Genomic DNA, 25,849 nt, shown 5'->3' with positions numbered 1-25,849 from the left:
TGAATACCTTCTTGCTTATACATTGTCAAGGCTCTTGTTAGATACTTGTCTTACTGCCCTTCTAAAGGCCATAACAATGTGAGCACCTAGCAACAGTTTCAGAGTGCCCATTTCACATTAACAAGGAATTACAATTCTTTTCAGTATTTGAACATTTAGGAGATAAAAATTTAGCTCGTTGTTATTTTAATTTGTATTTATGTATAATTTGTATTACTCATTCAGTTGACTATTTTTTCATAAGTTTAATGGTAGAATTATTTCTTCTTTTGTGTATACCATGCTCATATCCTTTAGTTTTTCTTAGTGTTCATCTTTTTATTGAAGTGGTAAGATTTCGTATTTTAAATGCATCAATCCCTTATCATATTTTGCAAATCTAATTTCCTACTTTTGGTATTCCTTTTATTTCTTTTACTCTGACAATGTCTTCCATTTCTTTATTTTTTTTTTTAAGATTTTATTTATTTATTTGGCAGAGAGAAACACAACAAGAGAGGGAACACAAGCAGGGGGAGTGGGAGAGGGAGAAACAGGCTTCCAGCTGAGCAGGGATCCTGATATGGGACTTGATCCCAGGACCCTGATATCATGACCTGAGCTGAAGGCACATGCCCTGTGACTGAGCCACCGAGGCGCCCCGATGTCTTTCATTTCTATGTTGTCAAGTGTCTCTGTCTTTTCTGATTCTACCTCTGATCAAATATCTAAATTATAACACTTCATATGTATTCTCTTCTCATTCTCTTTTGACTTTGTTGTTTAAATTTAACTTAACCCATCTAAAAGGTATTTGGATATAGGATATAAGGTAAGGAATTTATCTTTCTTTGTTTTTCAAATGGCTAACTATGCCAGCATAATGCGCCATCATTTCACCATGAGCTTGAAATGTCCTTTATTTCAAACACTAAAACACTCAGACACAGTTCCACTTATGCAATTTTCTACTTCTTCTCATCAATATAGACGTCTCTTCTGGAGCTAATGCCATATCACTTTAATTATGACATTTTTAATGGTTTTTTAAATATCCCGTTACACATGGCTTCCTACTCATTTCATTATTTTCTTTTAAAATATTTTCTTGGCTTTTTCTGTCTGATGATTCTTTCACCTGAACCTTAGAATCATTCAGTCAAGAGTCAAAAAACAAAAATAACTTTTGAGGTTTTGCTTGGAATCACACTGAATTTATAGATTAATCCCTAAAGAACTTGCTTTATAGTATTAGGTCTTTCTATTCATTAACATAGTATTTTTTTTTATTAATTCCTCTCTCTTAATATAAGAATGTATTCTTAAAATTTCCAGTTATTTTCTATTTTGCATAGCTATTGTGAATAAGATTTTTAAATTATATTTTTCAATTGATTATTTCTGGCATAAGAGAAAGCTGTTAATTTTGAATACATATTTTTAAACTGGTCATCTTAATAAACTTTCATCTTAAATCCAGTATTTTCTTCCGTCAATTCTTTTGAATATTTAAGACCATCTAACAAATAACAATCATTTTAGTTTTCCTTTCTAATATTTTTCCTGCTTATTTTTCTTGTCTTATTACATTGGCTAGGACTTCCAGAAATGATGTAAGTAACAAAGATAATAATTGACATTCTGGTCTCTTACTCAGCAGGGAGGCAGACACTGAAGTATGACTAGGTCAGCCCTAGGACTCCTGCCCAAGCATCATGGCCCAGAGACCTGATGCAAAATTAAAGTTCAAAGCCAAGAGAAGAGAGCAGCTCCTACACACTTTACAAAATGAACAAATGCCTCTGAGAAACAAATAAGATACTGGATAATAAAAAAGACCAAATGAAGACAATGCTAATATTTCCTAGAAAAATATGACTTGACAGGGAGAGAATTAGAATGGAGATGGCCAGATGTCAGACTTTTCTTGGGTCCTGTAGAGAAAGAGTACCAAAGCACAGTGGCCACGGAGCCCAGGGGGCAGCCAGCAGCTGATTTCCCAGCTCTGTGCCTCCTCTGACTCTCTCTAGAGGAGGGAGATACATTCTCTCACGCATACATTAACCTCCCCTTTCCCCAGCTGGGCCCATTTCCCCTCCTGAGAGACACCTTCTGAGACTATCCAGAGGGAAGCTGTCCACTTGGCCTTCAGATGTGACTGGCTTTCACTTCCTCCCTGGCATAATTTTCAAGACGCAATGACACCTCACTATCCAAATCTGGCCACCTGACTCCTAACTCCTAACTCCATAAAATTGCCAAAAAAAACTTCTATTCAATCAAAACAAACTGCTCTCGGAGAAGTGTGATTACAGCATTTCCTTCAGCACCTGTCTCTTTCTACCATCATACAACAGTGAGGATCTTGGTCATTTGGTCTCCAAGTCCCTTCAGCACCTGTCTCTTTCTACCATCATACAACAGTGAGGATCTTGGTCATTTAGTCTCCAAGTAGCAGGGAGACTTGAAACATGAGCTTAAATGCAGGAGAGTGGCACCCCTAGTCAGATACGCTAACAGCATTAAGAGGGACAGGAAGGGAGGAGGCAGGAAAATGATGAAATGGAGATAAATATTCCCAACAGCTAGAGACCATTTGTGGGAGTTGTTAAAAGCCCAATTCTCTGAGGGCAGGACAGTGCTTTAACATAGATCCTAATAAAAACCCAGAGGCATCAAATTATTATGTTCCATTCTCTTCACTTAGAAGGGACCAGGCACTATCCTGAGGAGGTATTTTTTTTTTTTTTAATGCATGAGAACAGCAAAGAACATCAATTTTTATTTATTTATTGTTTAAGTAAACTCTATGCCCAACGTGGGGCTCGAACTCACAACCCCGAGATCAAGATTCACATGCTCTATCAACTAAGCCAGCCAGGTGTCTTTGAAGAGGTATTTTTCATCAAAAGAATTTAAAGTCCTTTTGTTTTAGAGGGTACATTTTTCAGGAGTTTGGAAGGGGTCCTTCGGAAAGGAAGGGATTAACATTTATCACGTGCCAAGTGTATGTTCAGCAGTTTGTGTAATCTATCAAATTTAAGATGCACAGTAACCTTGAAACCTCATATTACATACCAGAGAAATGTGGCTAAGAATTGCCGTATGACTCAGCACCTGCACTTCTGGGTATATATCCCCAAAGGATTAAAAGGACTGCAACAGATTATCTGCTCACAATAGCCCAAAGGTGGAAACAACCCAACGGATGCCCATCGGCAGATGAGTAGATTGAAAAATATGGCATATCCATACAATGGAGTATCACCCCACCTTCAAATGCACCAAGATGGACAGACCTCAAAGACATTATGCTGAGTGCAATAAGCCAGTCACAAAAAATGACAAATACGATTCCACAATTCAGTCAAATTCATAGAGACAGAAAGTAGCATAGCAGTTGTTGGGGGCTGTGGGGAAGGGGACCATGGAGTTAGTGTTTAACAGGGATATAGTTTCATGCTGGGAAGATAAAAATGTCTGGAGATGGGCGGTGGTGACAGTTGCACCACAGCGGGAACCTACGCAATGCCACTGAGCTGTATGCTGATCAAAAAAATAAACTTTCAGTTACGTATGCATGCGGGCCATTTCAAAACAAATTAATTAAAAAGGAAGAAAGGAAGAAATAGCAAACTGGCTCAGAGCAATGAGGAGAACTTGCCCAACTGGTATGCAGTGAAGGCAGAACTCAAACACCATCTGGGCAAATCCAGAACCTGCCCCTCCATCACCATCACACCGCCCCAGGTCCTGCCCTGTGTCTAAGGCTGTCCTTGCACAAAGGGGATTTCCTGTCAATGCCCTGGTTCTGCCCTCCAGGAACCGACTCTCTAGAACCTGGGGTGCCTTAACATTGCCTGTGACAGGCCAGGATTGAAGGGATCAGAACCTGGAGAGGGGCAGGGAAAAAAAAAAAAAAAAACAGGTGGCGGGGGCTCTCCTTTGACCACAGAGATGAGAGGCGACAACCAACAGGACGCTCTCTACAGTGTACCCTTCCCCACCAGCCTCCGCTCCCCACTCCCCTTCCTTCTAGACTCTTCTATGCCTGTTCGGCTCAAAATGCTTCTTTCTCATTTTTTTTTTAATACCCCAAAATACTGATTGACTTGTAAATTCTAAAGCATGCCAGACTCTTATTTACCAGATCCCACATGCCTCAATCCATTTATGCAAGCCTCTCGTCTGGCTGGACGCCTACTCCTGCCGTCCACCCCACAATCTGAGGACTCTAGGGTGAAACCCTGACCCACCTTCAAGCTTTGGCAGAAGTCTCCCCTGACCCTCTCAGGCAGATTTTAAAGATTTCTTCTCAGTTGCCCCTGAACCTTAGTGTGGGGATTACCGTGTTATAAGGTAAGCTTTAGTTGGTCTCCCCAGTAGCCTGCAAATTTCTGGAGAACAGGGACCATAGCTGCAGCTCTAAAGCCTAGATGGGTACCTACCATGTGGCGTAACAAACATCAGCTGAACGGATGAATGAACAGGGTTTTCTTAGGGGAAACCACAGCGCTAATTAACTTTGTTGAAGTGACCACATCCTCGTTACCACCCTCCAGCGGCCCACATGAATGCAGCCTCAGCCGCCCAACACAACACCATCAGTTCTCGGATGCAGCAGGTGCTCATCTCCATTACACCAGAAACACCCAGAAAGCAAATGATGACGCCACCTGAAATCCAGCGCACGTCCTGAAACCCCGTTCACGTGCCTGATGTCCCCTCGCCTGGTGACAGAGGCCCAGCAACATGCCACCAGATGACCAGGACCCGAGTCTGCATCTGGCCTTGTATTAGCTGGGTGGCCTTGGGCAAGTCACTTAACCTCTCTGTTCTGCGATTTCCTCCTGGGAAGCAGGAGGACATTTTCCACCCTGTGCCTCTTACAGTGTGGAAAGGAGGGTACCAGGAGAGAGCAGCTGTGTGTAAAGGCCTCTGTGACTATCAGTGCAGAAGGTAATTATCTGACCTATGGCATTGGGGGGGGCAGGCAGGAGGTGCCCATCTGAGGCAAGAATGATGGACTGGCCCAGGAGATTTCTGGTATTCAGCCAGGAGTTCCCTGGCAGGCTAAAGAGCTTCTGCCAAGTTCCCTCCCTGGCACAGGGCAATGACCTGCCCACCCCACTGTAAAGCAGAATGAAGGATAGTCCCAAAGGGCAGCAAAAATGGGACTCACTCTGGGCCATGGGGTGAGACAAGAACCAGTCTAGAGGGGGCAGAGACAGATATGGCAGCCAACCAGGACAGTGAACCCTGGCTTCCTGGAGTAGGCCTGATTTCAGGTCTTCTGTCCCACAGAGATGAACACCCCTGTCCTTGTCACATCAGATGCCTGCATGCAGGGCTAGGAAAGCATACTCAAAACCAAGCTCTCACATCACAGATCAAGGTAAGTGTGACTAAGAGCCAGCGAACAAGCAGACTGGCCTCAAAATAAAACCTGAGAGTCAAACCACAATGACATACTCCCATCCCCCCCTCCCCACCCCCCACTCCCCAGATGGCTGTGATCAAAACAACAGACAATAACAAGTGTTGGCAAGGGTATGGAGAAATTGGAGGCTTCCTACACTGCCGGTGGGAAAGGAAAATGGTGCCACTGGCAAAGTTTGGCAGGTCCTTGGAAAGTTAAAGATAGAATTAGCATAAACCCCAGCACTCCCTCTCTTGGATAGAGACCCGAGACAAATGAAAACATATGTGCAGACACAAATTCTGTCCACCAATGAACATTATATCATTCACAACAGCCGCAGAGTAGAAATAACCCAAATGCCATCAACCAGTCGATGGATAAGCAAAACACAGTCTATCTCTACAACACACCATTCCTCAGCCATAAAAAAGAATGATTGGGGAGAAAAAAAAAAAAAGAATGAAGGGCTGATTCACACTACGACAGGCACAACCTTGAAAACGTTCTGCTAAACACAAGAAGCCAGACAAAAAAGGCCACATGTTATGTGATTCTGTTTATGCGAAATATCCCAATCCACAGAACCAGAGAACCAATTGTCTGGCATAAGCTGTGGGTTGGGGGGAGCTGGTAATTGGTATGGAGTTTCTTTTGGGGATGGCAAGAATGTTCTGACATCAGATGGTAGTGTTGGTTGCACAATTCTATGAATATCCTGAAAACCACTGAATTGTACACTTGAAAAGACTAAGTTTTATGGCCCATAAACTACATACACACACACACACACACACACACACACACACACACATTTAGAGAGTTGATATAGTTCGTGCAAACCGACATATAAATAATGAAGGCAAGAAGGAAGGAAGCCTGAACCAATGAGACCTTGTCACTCAGCATCTCTTCTGGATGAAATTCCTCAGAACAAGCAGAACGGACAGGCAGGTTTTTATGCAAAATGCCTTCAGGACAAAGAGAATGAGAAAAGGCAAGGGTCAAGTCTATCCATGAAGAGGGAACACGATCAGGAAAATGGCATTTTCTGGCACTCCCAGGGATGGAAAACCTAATGGCTAGAGGCCACCTTTACCTGGCAAGGAGACAATGGAAATTGGGGCTTTATGTCATAGAAACAAACGTTGCGCAGAACACGGTCTTGGGATCATCTGACTCTCAGAACGGAGACATGAAAGTCATATGCCTGTTCACTCCAGCCAAAGGCAGCAGGAATATCGTTGAATAAAAACTTTCTGTCCCCCTAAAGAAGAGAATCTATTTCCTTTTTATCAGCTTTTCCAGTCCGTCTTTCTAAGGCGAAGAGGCCTCGCCATTTAATGAAAACCCCAGTTTTACCACAAAGAGGAATGATACCTTTTCCAGCTCGTCTCTAGAAAGGAAGTTTTTCATAGAGATGAGCTTTCCACGGTGGAAAAGTTTCTCTTAGCGAGGAGAGAGAGAGGAAACTTCTGCCAGCACTCACTGCTGGTAGTAAGTGAAAATGCACATAAGACAGGCTAATACAGAGAGAAATATGTCCCATGGTAGACAGGGCTCAGCATCCGTCTCCGTCCCATCCCCGAGGTCACCCATCTCCTGGGCTTTGGTCTCCCTGCGGCAAAATGAAAAGACAAGCAATAAACAATCCCTAAGTCCCACACACGGGCCTCACCTGGAGCTCCCAGTCAGGTGTTGCACCATCACCCAGCCCCCAGGAACAAAGATTTTGGTGTTCAAATTTTACCTGTCCTTGCAGCCAGCCATTATTTTAAAAGTAACTTTTTCGGGCACCTGGTTGGCTCAGTCATTAAGCGTCTGCACTCGGCTCAGATCGTAATCCCAGGTTCCCGGGATCAAGCCCCGCATCAGGCTCCCTGCTCATGGGGGAGTCTGCTTCTCCCTCTCCCACTCCCCCTGTTTGTGTTCCCTCTCTCGCTGCCCCTCTCTCTTGTCAAATAAATACATAAAATCTTTTAAAGAATAAAATAAAATGAAAGCACCTTTTTCTTAACTAAACAAATGGGCCTTTTTGTAGAATACAAGGGAGAGAATGATCAGGTATCTTAAATTTCCCACTAAGCAGGATATAAAATTCAGCAAAGCAAATCCTCCTTTTCCAAAGAAAGGTGGAAACTATGTTTCCTGGGGCCGGGGGCGGGGGGGTTCTCCAATAACAGAGCGAAATGCTTCCAGCAAGAACAGAAATTTGGGTGAGGGAGAAGCTGTGCTACCATAATTTAAAAAAAAAAAAAAAAAAAAAAAATGCTGACCCCTTTGATCTAATCTCGATGAAAGAAAGTGAGGCCTATAGATGACGAAATGTGGACAGGATTGTTGAAGTCAATCGCTACAAAACAAATACTTTAGGGTCCAGGCATCATGATAAAAAGTTTTCACTGTCAAAACACAAAACTAGGTTTTAGGGCCGACCCCCACACCCCACATAACCTCAAATGCATCATCCCACTGAATCCTTCCTGCAACCCTATCAGGCAAGAAAGTCTGATCCAGGCCCTTCGGACGATGGACAAAACCAAGACAGGATTGCAGGGCAAACCTGCCTGAGCAAATGAACACAGCAGAGTCTCTTCCAGAATCCAAGGCTCCTGATCCCCAGCTCTGTGAAGACAAGTTGTCAAGAAGTGCAGGCCTCAAATTCTTTCCACTCCACCGCATGCTTCTCCTTGGATCCTCTCCATCAAGGAAAATGCAACGTGCAGAACAGCAATCCCCAAATGGTCGGGTTTTCCTCCCTGTCCTTGCTCCTCCTCACGATGCCATCTGCCTGAGGTGTTTCCCAATCACACGGGTGAAGAGCTGAGCCCGGTGAACCTCGAGAGGGGTCATGCCAAAGTGAGTCAGAGAAATGAGGAAAGATGAGGCTCAGACAAGGGCAAGACGAGCTTTGAAGCAGCTTGCGTGATGGGACACGGCACCATCAGGCCCCGCACAGAAGAGAGCTCCTGGGCCTCCCAGAAACACGGTTAAGTTCAGCTCATGAACACATGGCATCAGTTACGCCTCTCCATCACTACTGCTTCTTCCTCTCCCTCTGCCTCTCCCCTTACTCGTGTGCTCTCTCTCTCTCTCAAATACATTAATTTTTTAAAGATTTTATTTATTTATTTATTTGGCAGCGGAGAGAGACAGCAAGAACTGTTAACACAAGCAGGGGGAATGGGAGAGGGAGAAGCAGACTCCCCGATGAGCAGGGAGCCCAATGCGAGGCTCCATCCCACGACCCTGGGATCATGACCTGAGCTGAAGGCAAATACTTAATGACTGAGCCACCCAGGCTCCCCTAAATTAAAAAAAAAAAAAAAATTTTTTAAGTAAATAAATGAAAGTTGGATCAAAGAGCAATAGTGATAGAGCTTGAACACCAACATCTTTCTGTTTCAAGGAGATGGATATTAGCCCAATGCCTGATGGCAAACCCTTGGTGGGGGCTGCATCTAGAGCATCTGTGAAGCACCTGGCCCAACGCTGGGCACAGAGCAGCATTTGTAAGCACACTTTTTATCTCTTAAAAAGCAAATAGCACCCTTTTATTCTGTGACCTGCAGGGGCTGTCCGCCCAGAGCCTGGATTAGAATCCCAGTCCTAACACTTGAAAGCTCCGTGGCTTTATGCAAGTCTCCTGGATTTCTGGGATTCCCATTCATTTCCTCATTTATGGCATGAGCAGAAGCCCACCCATCTTCAGGGCTGGGCTGGCATCAATGTTCCCTGGTACCAATGACCTGCTCCCTCTCAGTTACCCCACATTCTTCTAACCATCTCAAGTGCAAAAGAGAGCCATGCTGCTCCACCCTGAGAATTCCTGCGGGCGGGGTTGGGGGGCAGGGTCCAGAGACAGTGGCTGAGTCATTTAGTTTCTCAGCTCGTACGAGGACAAGAGAAGTCAATGCAAGCCCCTTGGAGGAACAGTGATGTTCATCCGGGTTTACCTGAGACCATCCTGGTTGATCCTGTTGCACTGGGGTGACAATCAGGAGCACCCCGTCTTGCTGCCAAACGTGCATTCATCTGGACAAACACAAGAATGCACGTCCCAGTCATAGGGCTGAAGCCCCTCCAGCGCTGTCAAATGCACTGACAACACAACACCAATACTGGGCTTGAGCTGCAACGATCTGACAGGTCTGCATGTAAAATTCTAAAGCAAAAATGACATTTCCTCCCAAATACCAATGCCGCAACCCCCTTCCCTTGGGCTCAGTATCCCCAAAATATCTGTCAACCCCTCAGGATGTGATTTGCTAACTAAACTGCCTTCTTCCCTTCACGATGGATTTGTTCCGTCTGCTTTTTGACCCCCATGATTTTGTAGCTAATGAATCCAGGCAAGAAATAAATAAACAATAAATAATAAAAGACTCCCAGCTGGGTGCGAGCAGCAGGAAATGTGCATGTCGAAGAGAAAGCAGCTGTTTTTCTCTGCCAGAACTGGCCAATAATGGATCAGAGACCGGCACTGTCATCTCTGAGGGGTCTAACACTGTCCCTTTATTCGATGTCTAATCCAGGTGACTCACCATGCCTGCCCAGAGAAGAGAGAACTCAGCATTCCACCCGGACTCTCTCACCACGCTCTCTGCGTGTTGGGCCCCCTATGACTAAAGCCCTCCTTTGGTAGAACACCCCCTGGGGAAGAATTTGTCGCCAATGCTGCCAGAGGAGTGACCCCGGGCTGGGCTCATGCACTCAGTGAGCTGAGGGGAAAGAGGAATTTGTGCAGGGAAAGGAACGCAAACCTCCTTGCTGAGCCTGCAGGGAATCCCCACGAGACACAGAGGGGCCCGCGCATCCAACAGCACAGCCACGACCAAGTATCAAGTTGGCCTCGTCTGAATTCCTGTTTGACTGAAAATTCAAATCTGGCCAAGAGTTATTGACTCGATGAGCTGTTTCCTGGTGACATCGCTTTGCATCTGTGGGGCGGCGTATGTTTTCAAGAAATTTGAGACCCAGTTTTTCCAGTGATTATTTGGAGGGGAGAAAGGAATTGAAAAGTAAAATTTTAAATTTCTGTATGAGAAGCCATTTTAGAGGGTTTCAGAGAGAGAGAGAGAGACAGTCATTATTCCTGCTAGGATCAGAACACAATGTCCATTACAAGGGCTTGAAGACAACACAAGCCTTGAACTCACCAAGTGGCAGCAAAGAGAGGTGAGCCATCTGGAATCAGCTCACACGTGACTGCACCCATGGAGCCGAAGAGACGAACAGCTCATCAACACACCCACTGACACATTGAGAGGTAGGCAGACCTTAGATTATGCAGATGGATTAAACAGATAATACAGATTTATCTAGATGCATTGACTAGATAGAACAGATGATGACAAATCACATACAGAGATGAGAGAGAAGATACACAAGAGACAGACAGAGATATTAGACAGACTCGTAATAGATTAGATAGGCAGAAAGACTGATCCATCGATTCACACATGTGCCAAGTGTCACACTAATCACTTACAAGTTGTGGTACAAACCACCTCACTGACTTTGCACTTAACTCCACCAACATGTCCGCACATTACGGACGTGGGAACGGACCATCTAGAACTAAGGGATCACATGATCCCATTCATGCAGCGCGTCCTAGAAAGGACTAAACGGAGGTTTTTGGCCCCGTGGAGCTCTCTCGCCCCCGCCTGCTGTGTCGCCCTCTGAAGCACGGTCCAGTCAATTTCACCCAGCTGGCAGACAGAGGTGGGGACAGAAAATCTGAATGGTTGCCTTAAAAGTCTATGATTCTATGTTATTACTAGGCTCTTTTGATTTTTCCCTCAGGCTCCCCACAAGGAAGGATTCCAGTTCTGACCTATCATTAGAGGGAGATTAGGTCATAAACACCACTGATTCAACCTAAAGACAGTAGGGTTTTCTCAGGGAAACCAGCACAGCAGGTGGCCCACAGGATTGGGGACATCAGTACACACCGCAGCTCCAGCCTGACTTCAGCACTCCCCCAGCACCCACCTCCCACCCCACTTCCTCCAAGTGCTAACCAGTGCCCTATGAAGGCGTTAGCCAAGTACACCCTCCCAGGACACCAAGGACAGCAACTGAAGGAGGAGACCCCTTTTGGTGACCTTAGCTCAGCACCATCCCATTTCTTTAATTTTGTTTTTGTTTTTGTTTTTTTGTTGGGGGTAAGGGGAGGCACAAGAGAGTAGCAGGCCCAGGGAAAAGCAGGCTCCCCACTGAGCAAGGACCCTGATAGGGGATTCGATCCCAGGACTCTGGGATCATAACCTGAGCTGAAGACAGACGCTTGGCCAACTGAGCCATCCAGGTGCCCTTCCTGTTTGATCAGCTTCTAGAAGCCACCTGGCTATAGAATCCATACACCCCAGGCCCATGACAGTTCAATCCTCACCCCCCTTCAGAAAGAGGACAGGAGATAGCAGGGAGCAGAGGGCAGAGGGCATCTCTATGTTTCAGAAAACCTTGACAGAGGGCACCTGGGTGGCTCAGTCTGTTAAGTTTCTACCTTCAGCTCAGGTCATGATCCCAGGGTCCTGGGATCCAAGCCCACATGGGGCTCCTTGCTCGCTGGGGAACCTGCTTCTCTTTCTGCCTCTCCCCACACTCACATTCACTTTCTCTTACAAAAATAAATAAAATAAAATAGAAAACCTTGACAGATACTCAGTTTCAGCTGAACACCAACTGCTGGAACAAGATCCCTAGATCCATAGCTTTTAACCCTGGCCATTACCTGGAAGTTTTAAAAAACTAATGCTCAGGCCACCTAGAATAGTTAAGTCAGAGGTTCTGATCTCTGAAGTTTGTGAAAACTTCCCAGGGGAGTCTAGTGTGCAATCAAGGTTTGGAAATACTGCCCTGGTTCCCCCCAAAATTCCCTTCCCTGGAGAGGCAGCCTCAGCCAGAGCCCCAGTCCGCCCCCCACACCCTCTCTATCATTAGGGGAACATTTAGTCACATTCAAAGAAAGCTGCCTCCCAAATGGGTTGACCAGAAAGAACTCTAATTTTCACTCACTGTAATTACCCTATATCATGACCATGGCAGTTAGGACGGCCTAAAATCAAGAAATTTGGGTAAATGGCTTCACCCAACAAGAGCAGGAAGTTAGAGGCAGAACTTTCAAACCCAAAGAAATAATCATTTTCCAAGAAAAAAAAAAAAAAAAGCGGGAGGGCTTCTCCAAGAGGACAAAGGGGCAAGCAGCCCAAATGGAGTGATCTGAGGCCAGAAACTATGAATGGTAGGTAGGAAAACGCAAACACCTAGGCCAGCCACTCCTTAAGACAGGAATCTGTCCCTTTAAAACACTGCGTGTCATTAATTTTGCAAATGAGAACGGAGTATTTACCTATTATGGGCTTTCAGGAAAAGCCAAGCAAAGCAGTGGAAACCTAGGCAGGGAAAAGGACATGGGTGCTCTGTTCCAGTTCCTGTCTTGAAGAGAGGAAGAGAGGATACAAAAACCACCCCAAACTTCCAGTGCGGTTAGGAGTTTTCTTCAATGACTAAGTGGGTATATCCCTACTTATTAAACGTCCTCTTCCTCTACAACTCCTCTGTGCAGGGAGCAGTCTCGTGGCTGGGTAGGGAAGGGAAGCGATGGGGAAGGCAATATGGAATGGGGTGGTTTCCGAACTGTGCTTCCCCAAACCCTAGGATTCCCCAGAGGCAGAAGGGCTGTCAAGACGGGGAGCACAGTGAGAAAGGGGGTGAGGACCTGGGCTCTCCCACAGCCCAGTGTTCCAGCCAGAGCAGCTCTGCCTTCAATAGCCTTTATCTGCCAGGTGGTGGGGAGCAGCAGAGGGGAGGGCTGCCCAGGTAGGATTTTACAGAACAACAATGTTAAGCTACGAAGGTAGAAGGAGCAATGCAGTCCAGATTTTGGTCCAGACTTACTGGGCCCTTGATCAGGCAGCCAGCAGAAGCAGTGTCCACACAGCCTAGGTGCCCTATGAATGGCCAGGGCATGATCCGTGCCTTCCAGAAGTCTCTGCCCGGCTTACTGAGCCAGGACCTAGAACAAGGGTGTCCTCAGACACGTATGTGTCATGCAGGCCCTAACTTAGCCACATGGAAGCCTGATGCCATAGGATACTGACCACTGAGCCTATCCCTCACCATCTGGAGACTGGGAAGAACTTGCTGGCACTCAACATTTCCACTTCCCCGGCTACCACTCCTGGCTCTCGCTGTCACTGTGGGCAAGAGGATTGACAGGAAGCTCCCAAAAGTCTGAACAGCCCACTCTATGGGAAGTCAGAGAATAGGCTCCGGGAGCATCAGAAGACTGAGATACCCCAAACTCTGAGGATTGCTGCCACATGTCATGGCATAAGGCCTACAGTCCCAAAGAGAAATAGCCCTGCTTCTGGAGGGCCCTTACCCTAAAACCCGAGGGCAATGAGGCTGGCTGATCGAGCCCAACCCAACAGCCTCCTTTATGAAAACAGCACTTAGTAAAGTGGGTATGTGGACCTTCGGGAAGAGCTGAGTCATCTCTCAGGATGCTTCACCTTTTCCCTCCCCTCCTCCATCCTGCTCAACAGCTTATAGTAGGTGATCAACCCAAAACACTGCAGGGAGTAGACACATTCTTCCAATCGTGCCGTTCCTGGCTGGGACTTACATGGCGCCACCTGGGTAGGCCCAGTCCCATGGGATCTGCTCACAGAGTGAGCTCGCCCACAGGGGCCTGGGGAGATGTGAGCAGAAGACAGGAGGAGCCTTCACCGACAGCGCATCGGCCAACGTGGCTTTCTAATCGCCAGGCCACGGGCAGATTCTGTGGCCATGACTTTGGTCCTGGACTTTGAAACTTTAGTCTGATGTGGCCGGCCTTCTTTGTAAACACTTTCCAACCCGAGTCAAATGAATGGTGCAAAGGGAATAATCAAAGTATCAATTACAGACAATTCATATTATAGTGCGTGTATGTTCACACATGTGTCCTCATCAGAAGCAGGGAGCAAACCCACACGCCACATGGATGAAGAAATGACAAGCAGGAAATGTACCACAGCGACACCCCAAGCCACGTCTCCTGAGGAAAGCCTGGCCAGCGGAGCCGTGGGAAGCCACCTCGCCTTTCTGTCAGGCCTCCCGCCTCCACAGCCAAGACTCTGCAGAAAGGACGGAGACGGACCTGCCCCAGGGACGTCGGGGAACGGCTGCTGCCTCTCTCACAGTGGTCAGAGCTGCTCCTCAAACAGCTCAGACCCTGTGCAACTAGAGCAAGCTCTCTCACAGGACAACCGCCTGACAGTGCAACCCCGCCTCCTCCTTCAAGAATGATCCAGACAGAGGGAGAGGAGGGAGCAGTCCCTGATCAAGACCTTAGTTAGGCCTGGAGCAACCAGGGCTCTCCCCTCTTGCCTCCCTCCCCCAACTGCCGTGCTGGCTGACAGCAGACACGGAGGTCACTGCGGGAGACAGCTGCTTTCATCAAAACAGCCACAAAGGACATCAGACACGCTAACCCCTCCCCAGGATTATCTGTCCTCTGGCAGCATGCTCAGATGAAGTGTGAAACCAAGTCGCCTTAGAGTCTCCATTCACTTATTCATTCATTCATTCATTCATTCATTCATTCAACAAGAAGTGTCCATGGAGCACCTGGGGGGGCAGGGACACACTGCTGAGTGCATGGGGAGGACTGAAATGAAAGGGGCAGGAGCCTTGGCCAAACTATAAACCAGGATGGATGCCCTGAGGCCATGGGATAAAAACCCAAGGTCTGCAGAGAAGCCCCTGTGGATTATGGTGAAGGGGGCTGAGCAGGGGCTCTGGGACAGAGTTAACACTCAGCTGGGCCTCCAGGAGTAACAAAGCTTCCTGGAGGCAAACAAAAGAAGGTAAGGGCATCCCTGGCTGAAGTGACAATGTGAGTCCGGACCTGGGCAGCAGGTCAAGTTCACATCTTGGAGGGCTCTGCTGCCAGAGCTGAGTTCCCGGGCAGAAGGGAGCCACTGAGGGCTTCACCGGAGGGAGATGGCACTTATCCCCACCATGCCAAAGAGCCCAGCATGCAAGGACACATGCAGGCTACAGAGACAGGATCGCAGAGGCAGTGGGGAGGCCAGAGCTGCAGGTGTGTTTTCCACGCCCACCACCCACACCAACGCAGAGGATAAGTGTCCACGAAGAATGCCCTTCCCCCCACCGGGGGCCTCATGTTTCCTGTCTATAAAATGGACGTAACCATTCCCATCTGCTTCCCGGAGATGATGAGGTCTTCCCTCTGATGATCATAAAGCTCCCGGGGAGGCCAGCAGCACTCCCCCCACGATGCAAAGCCAATCTCTGCGCCCCTGCCCCTGGGCTGGAAGGGGCTCACAGGCACGTCTGGAAGCTCCACCCACCCATCGCTGGATGGAAAGGGCAAAGTTGCCGGCACCGAGCGCCCCTTACAAAGATCTCCTTGTGCCATTCTCAATGGGAGGCTCTGTCTGATGGCAATAATATTATTTTCTGCTGCTGACGTGTCACCTCCATTTTTAAACTTGGACGGCTCAGCTACATTTTCCACCTCGGGCAGCGCCAATGCAGACAGACCTGAGAAGCACACGGCAATGCAGAGAGATGGGAGCAAGATGCGTGTGGACCGGGGGCACCGATTTACTTCGATGGCTTATTTCTGCAAGTGTTCACTGCAGTCTTTTCAAGTGCCCTGAGCACTTCCGATTGACCTCCAGACTCACTGAAAATCAAGCTATGATCTCATTGAAGGAGGAGGTCGAAGGTACCAAACAAAGTCACATGAAGCAGCTAGCTCTTCCTCTTGCCCAAACTGTCTCCGTAAAGTGTGCCCATGCCAGGGGACTCATTCGAAACCACTGCAAAATGTATGACCAGCAAGCAGAAAAAACCCTGACTTCCTCACCTGTATCATTCCCACTTCCTAAGCGAAGGGCAGGCCGGTGGGCATTCAATAGAGGTCAGTAACCACCGGTGCTTATTTGCAAGGTAGTTACTATTTTTGTCAGGCTATAAAAGCAGTGGAGTTTGGGGTGTGACAACTCTGACTACATCCCCACAACCACTTTCACTCTTTGGGGTTTGCTCATTAAATTCCCTTACTCTTTGCCCTGAGTTGCATGCATCATAAGCCTTACATTAAAACATGATCACAGGGGCGCCTGGGTGGCTCAGTGGGTTAAGGCCTCTGCCTTCGGCTCGGGTTATGATCCCAGGGTTCTGGGATCGAGCGCCGCATGGGGGGGCCCCCCCCTCTCTGCTCAGCGGGGAGCCTGCTTCCTCCTCTCTCTCTCTCTCTGCCTGCCTCTCTGCCTGCATGTGATCTCTGTCTGTCAAATAAATAAATAAAATCTTTAAAAAAAAAACAAAAACAAAAACATGATCGCATTCTGCCCAACTGAGGAGGGCAGATAGTCCCAGTCCAGCTCCTCACCTTCCCCTTCCTTCTGACCTGCTATAAGGACATCTGCTGACGGTTCTCAGCCCCCAGGCCAGGGGCAGGACTGGTGGAGCCGTCCCTTGTTCCTGCTCAGGAGGAGCCCACCCAGAAGGAAGGGAAAAGAACCCCAGAGCTGCTGAGGAGGAAGGTCGGAGAAAAAGTCAGGGCATCGGCAAGAAGGTGGCTCGTGGTGAAGGTGGTGGAGGATGGAAAAGCAGAGAAGAGACAAGAAGCAGAAAGAGGGACAAAAATGGGTCGAGTATAAGGAGCAAAAGGCGCATTCGGGGATGCAGGAGAGGAGGAAACAGAATGATGGGGTCTTTCAAGCAAGGCTGAGAGCAAACAGGGGTTTTACACATCTGCTGCGCAAAGTGTGTTTGATCAGAGGCCAACGGTCTCTGAGCTCAGTGAATCACCAAATGTGGGAGCGGAAAGGGACATCCGAGGTCCTCTGGCACAAATCCTTCATGTGCAGATGAGCAGCCCTGCCAAGGAAGGTGACTTGCCCATGGTCACACAGCAACTTAATGCTGGACGGATCCCAGAATGTCAGACTCCAGGTTGGGGGCATTTCCACCAGGAAGTGCTCCTGCCTAGCCATCCCTCCAGTGAGAGCCATCACTGGCCACTCACTCGGGAAATATTACTTGTGGCTTCTTAACACTCTGTGACCAACGTGAGGGCCTACAGGGGCCTCAGATGAACTCCAAACGGAGGCAGATTATAACCTTGATGTGGCTCTGGAGGCTGACACCCAAGCAGTCTGTGCTTCTCAAAGTGGCTCTGCAGCCAACCCGAGGACGGGCAGCCATGCCTACTGGCACCAGGTGAGGCCTAACAGACGCCACTGACAAAATGGCAGCCTTCTGCAGGAGATCAGGATCCTGAGGTGTGTACAGGGGATCCCCTTACCTCTTGAGAATGGCGCCCGTTAGGTTAGAAGGTGATGTGTGCAGCAAAAAAAATAAGTAATTAAGACTTAAATCTGCAGGCTCTGTCCTTAGAGAGCTGAACCAACAGAGAACGGTCCCTCATCCTTCAGGCTCTCTGGAGACTGGGACGAGGACTGAGAGAAGACCCGGAATGCACGATTTAAAATGTAGGGGAACTCAAACTACAGAGGGATGGCAGGGTAACATTCACCTAAGTGGTAAGGTAGAAAAGAGGAAGTGAGAGACTAAACCATGAAGTTACAGAGAAAACGACCATCATTCTGAAAAATAAGTAGTAAAATGGATTTCTCTAAAGCATAAAATAGCAAAGTTCTTCCTACTTTGACCCTCTTCTGAACTGAATTATAAGTTTTGAAGATAGACTATATATTTACTTTCACTCTCAGAGAAACTTGTTTTTTACCTATGTGTCTGAAGGGCCACTGTGTAGCTTGCCCACCTCCTCAAAAAAAAAAAAAAAGATCTGTTACAGGGACACAGGAGACACACTGGAAATTGACATGCTACAAGCAAACTCTTAACATGCGTGCTATGATTCCAGGAAACAGACTTTAGATTTAGATGAAGGAAAAGCATGAATTCTTTGGAGCAATGCATGAAGGACACCCAGCTATTGGTGCTGGCAGTTTTTATATCTAAATGACAATAATATCTGTGCATCCCTCTCCAAGCAGGACTGTTCAATTCCATTTATGTCAAAGCCAGGCCATTTCCCCCGTCTGATTTTCTCAGCAGTAGAATGAAGACTGCTACTTCAACATTTCATTTACCGCACCCCATCTTCACTCCAGGAAGATAAACCCTCAGGAACTCCTTAAAAACCAAAATCAAATACTTTGGAGCAAAAGCTCAAAACAGATAGCTTTGACAATTACTCCAAAGGCTATGTCTTTAAAATGACCACAATCAAATCATATTTTCAGGTTCAGGAAGACAAAAGTTCAAGCAGAAAACAAGAAGTCATTCCTTCTATCCTACCAAGATTCTCTAGAACCATAACCTCCAGTTCACCTGGACAACTCCGAGTTGGACATGAAAATGAGGACAAGGACACCAAGATAGATGACTGGTCCCACCCCACCCCCTTCCATAGGAAATCAACCCACTGCTCAGTCCAGCAAATTTCAGAAGGAAAGAACCAAACAACAAAGACTCGTTTTCAAATGAGAATGGCTCCCAAGCTCTAAGATTATTTTTCGTAAGCTCTCTTACTGATCATGGTGGTTCCCCCAGCCAGGGCTGCCTTGGTGCCTTGAAAGAAGTCATCAGCTGACGTCATTCCTTGGTCAGGCATCTGGAAGCGGGTATGGACATCAATCCCTCCAGGGATCACCATCCTAGAATGGGCTTCGATGGTCTTCACCCCTCCTGGCACAATCAGGTTTTCACCTATTTGCCTAAATAAAAAGGATGGATGTTAACAGCTATAAATGAACCATCCCCAGATCAAACGGCATCTGACAGACATTTCATGAAGCCAGCAACCATCCTCCCCTAGGTTCTGTAGACTTTTTGGATTATGGTCCATTTTTATAATACGTGCGCTTCCCAGTCCCAAAGTCCAACCAAGAGGCAAAGCAGAGCAGACTAGAAAACAAAATTTAAATAAATCACCAGAAGCCCTGATCAAAGAGGTTTAGTTGCCAGAAAACCCCTAAGATCAAAGGATAATAAGACCCCAAGATATCTACAGAAAAGGCCACAACACTTTCTCTGTAACAGACATAGTTGAACTTATTATCACACAGCAATTCTCTCCAGGCCTGGCTGCAGGTTACAAACATTTATGTTCAACCCTGAGAAAGCAGGGGTGCAAAGGCAGTAGGAGAACAAAGCAAAAGAAAAACAAAACAAAAAAAGTGAACATGATGATTACAGCTATTTAAAAATCTGGAAGCATGCACTCACCAACCCAGATACTAAGGACAGAATAACTGATATTATGTTGGAGGACATGGATTCATTTTCAATTTTTAAAAAACATCTGGGCTACATCTTCCTACCAGGTTTGTTTGTTTGTTTGTTTGTCCCCCCCCCCCCCCAAGGAAAAAGTAATCAAGGAGTCGATAAAGTTCTAAAACAAGTTAGTGTTGACTAAAAATAGCACTCAGGCTTGCTCACTTCTAGGCCAGTATCATGCTGCCTTCTAATTGGGGGAAAATGGAACATGAAAGTCATGGTATTTGAGAGCCTGGAACGGAGAATGTCACAAGCAAACACACATGGAGAAAACATTAAATGAGGAAACGTTAAAACCTATTTTAGGTTCATAAATCAGGGTGTGAGTTTCCAGGCAACAGATACATCCACTCCAGTTTTCCACTCCTCTGGACTTTGCTGCTAGCACTTGATGAATGCTGCTTATTTAAAAGATGTCATTTGCTACAGTGTTTGTCTTTAAACAGATGTGTTCCTTCTCCAGGGCCCTGTGAGCTGTCCCAATCCAGAGGGCAGGATACTGGTATATACTCAGCTCACTTAACCCTCTGTTGGTTCTCTTCTGCAGCACAATACACAATAAACACAAGGGCAGTCTTACTTGTGTTTGTTGCCACTTATAGAATGAAACCACGCCCTCAGGATGAGGCAGTACTTTGTTACTTGGTGAATTGTTAATTTGGTGTCCATTGGCCCCCCACAACTTGGATTCTTAATTAAGAAAGCAGATGTGTTATCTTGGTAGAAGAGGCTGTTAACACTCCATTTGTGTTTTAGATTGGGCAATCTACCAAAACAACTACAGTCTAGGAAAACCTTTAATATATTCAATAGATAATAAACCAAGCATTTGAACTTGAACAAGATACTGTGTCACCTCAGTTAAAATAGTAAATTACATAACACATAAGGAAATGGGTGTGCATTTAATTGTGGCTTTGAATTCCCTAAATGTGAATTTTCAAGTTCACTACTTACCACCAATCAAAATGAGCGTAAACAGACCTTAAGTTAGTCAGTCTCTGAAGTCTCCAAAGTTTGATCCTATGTACGTGAACTTAAGTAATGCTTAGGAATACGGGGAAGGTACACAAATTCGTCTTTATAATGAGTTCTACTTACTTGATCAACCCATCTTCCATGTATATGTCTGCATAGAATGACTGGTCATCATTAACAATTTTACCTCCTTTGATCAGAAGACGATCGCTCTGAAACAAAGAAAGTAGTAAGGTCACAATTCATACCTGACCTAGAAGAAACACTGGTACTAACTAAGACAATGAGCTAAAGACACATTTTTTCACTATTCAAAAGAGATGCTCAAAATGAGTCAATTTTGGAAAGGTTCAGTGACAAAGGGGAACCTGATGGACAACTTATTCATCACTTGATGAGTCAGAACCTACTGGCAAAAGCTCAAAGCTTATCCTGGGTTTAAAAACAAAACAAAACAAAAACTATCCCTTTCCACTTAAAGAAAAGAGAGAAAATGAAAGAAGACACAACAATCTCCTTTAAAGAGCAATGGAAACATTTCAGATAAAGAAGACAATATTTTTTAAATGGCTTTAGGCTAAACGTCACTTAAAAAAAAAAAAATGCACCCACATGTAGGGAAGTCAATTCTTGGCAAGGCTGATGTCGGGGAAAAATTAACCAAGACTGTTGTCATGGGATACACTACATAAACACACTTGGTTCAACCATTGCAAAGTTTCATTTCAATACATTCTTTATATTTGCTTTTTATCTTTGAGGTAAATCACAGAGATCGTTACAGAGGGGGGGAAACACCATTCAAATACACACCATTTTAACTACCAAGTTGTTAAGAAAAAGGTAGAGTTCTGTGATCAAGTAGATGAAATGGCAAGTTCCAAAATCTATACTTGTGTATAGATGCACTTGTGTTTTAATTATTGAAGAATATGTGTCTATGACCAGCAGCACGTGAGAGCCAGAAATGCAACAGAAATGTTACATTATGACCCATCTCTATCCCAAATGCTATTGCTGGAGTGGGATATCATGGCCTGTGTTCAGTGGAGATGCACCTGTATTCTTCCAGACTGGGCTACAAGTTGAACCACAGATGCTCTCTTAATATACAAAACACTTTAAAGGATGGCAATCACTTGATAATGGTTAACTTAAAATTCAGTTACAAACCCAATATTCTTACTTATGTGCTTATCGCCCACCAAAACAAGAAAATTATAGCAAATCTTTAAAAACTATGAGTGGTGGCGGAAGGAATGAATGAATAAATAAATAAGTAAAAAAAATAGATATGAGCTGCCAGACACCTAGGGGAAAAAGATACTTTTACACATAAATGCACACACAGCCAGGTACAGAAAGTATTTATTTCCCTAACATAATGAAAAACAGTAAAATCATTTTAATTTTGCACTGTAGGGTCCTTCATCTGCTATAGACTTCGGAAACTCAAATGGGAATAAACAGTCAACAGTAATTTCTGCACTTGTGTTAGGTAAATATCAAGACCTTTACAAACCGCTGTCATGTATCCAAAGTCACCAAAGCCTCAAAACTCATCTGTGAGGTGGGTGGGGCCAGATTCTTATTACTATTACAGGTAAACAGATGAAGGCTGACAGGTCAAGCCACTTGCTCAAGGTCACCTGCTCCAGTGGCCTTTTCTGTCTATAATGATCTTCCTTCTTTCCCCCAGTCTCCAGCTCTAACAGGATAAATCTCGCCTAGAAGGAGAAGCCTTGCCCTTCACTACCAGCGCCCTTAGTCACTGCGGTACCTGTCCCAGTCATCACTGCGAATCCCAGAGCCAACATCATGCTAAGAAAAAAAAAAAGAGAGAGAGAGAGAGAGAGAGAAAGACATCACAGCCCGTCCACTCTAGTGCCTTCCAGAAGGCTTCTTACATAAGATGCTGGCCATGATGATGGAGGGAGGGAAACCATGCTATAGGTCCCAAGATAATGCAACCAGATTTTTAAGGGTAGAGGGGGCGCTCTTTAAAAACAAAACAAACAAAAAAAAAGGTCTTGTTTGCTTCTTAAAATTTTTTTCTCCCCACACTGTCAAAATGAAATTCTTTTTCATTCACGAAGACAACAAATTTGAGGCTTGCAACAAATCTGCTCCCCACCCCCACTCCCTAGACTCCTTCCTCTGGAGCAGGGAAAACATGACGTGGGGTCAGTGCCCCTGAGCCCAGCCCTTTCGGATCTTGGGTCTTCCGCCTTCCATAAAAAGCTAGTTACCGCCCCCCCTAGCCCCCCTCCCCCGCTGTAGCACAGCTTGGCTCATCCCATGAAGTCCTCCCGAGCACACGCCCCCTCCCCTGTGCATTTGTTTCCACGTCTCTCTCCTGCGGATGGGTGTGCCCTTGTGCATCCAGAGGAAGCCGGGGTGTCCGTGGCTAAGGAGGAAACCAGAGCGAAAGCGCGCCCTCAAATCCAGCCCTAAACACATCTTGAGTTTACCAGGATTCTTTCGGTCTCTGCCTCAGCCCTGCGTTCTACCCAGCAATCATCTGCCCAATTCCAATTGCATATCATTATATAACAATGAATTTCGCTCGCGTTCCTCCCTCCCCGGGATTTTATTCGTGTATGTAGAGAACTAGGACTGGTGAAATTTTTTCCCAGGGGAAGATGGAAAGAGGGTGGGAGCAGGAGAGAGGTGAAAGCAAAAACGGGTGGTTCAGCACTGAAGCATCGCAAATTCATCGTTTAGATGGTCCCCCCCCCCCCATGACTTACAAACTAACCACCCCAGGCCCCAGAACCGCGCCGACACCTCCGGCCGCTGCAATCATTGTCTGGCCGAGGCCAGGCCGGGCCATCTGCTCCGCACGTCGCACAGCGCCATTACCTCCGCGAGCCCGGCTCTGCGCGGTCCCCAACGCCCACCCTTCCAGCCCGCTTTGTATGCGCCAACACAGGCGCCTCCCTGACTGCAGAAGGGGCAGAAAGACACAAGAGAGCGAGTTCAGAGCCCTGTCTCGGTTCCAGCCCCAGCGAGGGCGAGGAAGCCGAGAGGGACACCAAAACCCAGCCCCTGATCAACAAAAAGCCCACGCCTGGCCCCCCACCCTCCCCTGCTCATCACCGCGTCCCCGTTTTTCCTTCCCATTTCCACATCATCCCGGTACTCCGTGCCCTTTCCAGCATCCCTCCGCTGTCATTACGCCTCCGGGCTGAACCCCGCTCGTTTTTCTAAGAAGCCGGAGGAAGGCTCCAGAAAGCCTTTATGGTGGGGGCGGGAGGCACAGGGAGAATCCATTTCTCCATCTCCCCCATCCAGCTCCCGGAGTCCAGCCTCGCAGCACGCAGCCCGGAGAACAATATCCGAGCTTCAACCATGCATATGCAATCTGGCATCCATTTGCTTACACCCCGCAGGCCAGCACTGCAGCATCTCGCGCTGACAATAAAAGGATACAGCGGCTCTGGCGCGCTACCTAAGACGTCCTTTAATGCACTTACGCTCCTATTTTAATGCCTTGCAAATCACGTAGCTTACAGTTCTCTATGATTGCTTCTCCCACCACTCCGATCACCTTCTTTAGCAACAGGAAAAAAAGAAAAGAAAAAAGAAAAGTTGTGTTCCTCTTCCTCCCCCTCCTTTTAAAAAATTCCTCAGATGTTCTTCGCTACAAAAGGTTGCTGGCCAACGTCAGATTTCCCAAGTACCAAACTCACCGTGATGCGTGGAATATTTTTCTTCCCCTGATAAGACATCTCTCTCCTGAGAAAAAAATAATTTCAAGAGGATAGCTGTAAAAGCAAAAATTGCCAGGAAAGAGATGGTTTTTTTGTTTTGTTTTGTTTTGTTTTGTTTTGTTTGCAGGATTGAAAAAGATGCAACTGCTTAGCTGGTCTTGCTGATAGCAGATTTCAGGAACGTAAAGGATAAATGCAATCCTCTGTCTCTCTTTCTTCCTCTGCTCCAACACAGCCCCAGCTAGGGCGGAAAAAAAAGAAAGAGAGAGAGAGAACAGGAGGGAAAGGGGTGGAAATAAACTACAGCAATAAAAGCCTCGGTTCAAGTCGGCCACCGCGGCGCATGCGCCGCCAGCCACTCCCTTTCCTCTCAGGCAAAAGCCATCCGCTTCGAGAGAGACGAGCCCTGATTGGCCTCAATCGTGGGATATGCAAATGAGCGCAGGCGGGGAGGGGAGCGGCGCGAGAGCGCGAAATGCTGCAGTGTGCCGCCGAGGGCGGCGGTCGATGCGTGCGCCCGAGCGGGGAGCGCGCCTTTCGCGCCCTTTCTTTAGGCCGGAGCACTGGGGACTGTGGCTGGCAGCCGCCCCAAATGCATCATCGGCAGCTCAAGGACAATGGAGGGGTGGTCATTACGGGCCGGGGGAGCCCAGCCCGGCGACGGCAGGCTTCGCCGCAGCCCGTGCGGCACGCACCCGCTCGCGCGCGCCCCGCTGGATGCCCGCCCGCGCGCCAATCCGCGGAGGCCGCCGCTGCAGCCCCGCGTGGGGTGACTGCGCCGAGCCAATGGCTTTGCTGGCGGCGAGCGCGCGACTGCACCGCCGGCCGGCGCCGCGCCGCCCGGGAGGGGCGCCCGGGCCCTCCTCCCGCCGCCCTCGCCCTTCGCGAAGGCTCGCTCAGCCTCCGCCCAGGAGTCGATGGGGAATTCAGAGGGCAGCGAGCGGAGGGAAGGGGAGCCGGGCGGAGAGCGGCGCAGCGCCGGCCACGCCCGTCCGCCGCCCAGCTCCCGAGAGAGGGGCGGCTGGACGCGGGCCTGCGAGCCGGGCTGCGCGGGGGCGTGGGCCGCGCGGCCGGGCTGCCTGGGGCTCCCGGGGCAAGCTGCGGGAGGAGAGCTATCCTGAGGGAAGGCGCCCGGCGGCAGGCTGCAGTGGCATAAGCCCTTCGTACTGCGAGCAGGGGAGGGAGGCCGCGGGAAGGAGGTGGTCGGCTGCTGGAGCTGGGCGACAGATGGGCCCTGAAAGCCCGTTGGTGCCCGCGGGCCGCCCGTTGAGGCCCAGTGTAGGGCTCTGCTCTCTTGAGCCGTCACGCCTGCCCAGGCGGGGTGCTCAGGTGGTGCCTGCAGATCTGTCCAGGAGAAACTTGGCAGTACGGTGCCGTGGACAGGGCCTCCACATCACAGTGGGACAGAAAGAGGAGATGAACTGTG

At 47.5% G+C, this 25,849-nt stretch overlaps 1 protein-coding gene and 1 long non-coding RNA gene across 3 annotated transcripts in view; both read right to left on the bottom strand.

Annotated features, from left to right (window-relative positions):
- DPYSL2 (dihydropyrimidinase like 2) overlaps positions 1-25,849 on the bottom strand; it is a 128,829-nt gene that overhangs the window by 45,545 nt on the left and 57,435 nt on the right. The window contains exons 1-3 of one of the 2 annotated variants that reach the window (XM_082728208.1): positions 24,403-25,150; positions 20,834-20,922; positions 18,986-19,170 (exon numbers count right to left, since the gene is read on the bottom strand). In XM_082728208.1, the coding sequence (XP_082584334.1) occupies positions 18,986-19,170; positions 20,834-20,922; positions 24,403-24,441 (313 nt within the window). In that variant the 5' untranslated portion in view covers positions 24,442-25,150. Of the gene's footprint in view, positions 1-18,985; positions 19,171-20,833; positions 20,923-24,402; positions 25,151-25,849 lie in introns of those variants that run through there. The other variant, XM_082728207.1, reaches the window with a different exon arrangement.
- LOC309863406 lies at positions 316-3,904 on the bottom strand. Its single transcript, XR_014311019.1, has 2 exons — positions 2,377-3,904; positions 316-2,309 (listed from the first exon to the last, which is right to left on the bottom strand). It is a non-coding gene; the product is annotated as an uncharacterized lncRNA (long non-coding RNA).

The sequence above is a fragment of the Mustela nivalis genome (genome assembly GCF_964662115.1).
Source record: "Mustela nivalis genome assembly, chromosome: 4".
NCBI classification, from domain to species: domain Eukaryota; kingdom Metazoa; phylum Chordata; class Mammalia; order Carnivora; family Mustelidae; genus Mustela; species Mustela nivalis.
Note: the sequence above shows the minus strand (reverse complement) of the source record. Positions and strands in the feature narration are given on the sequence as shown.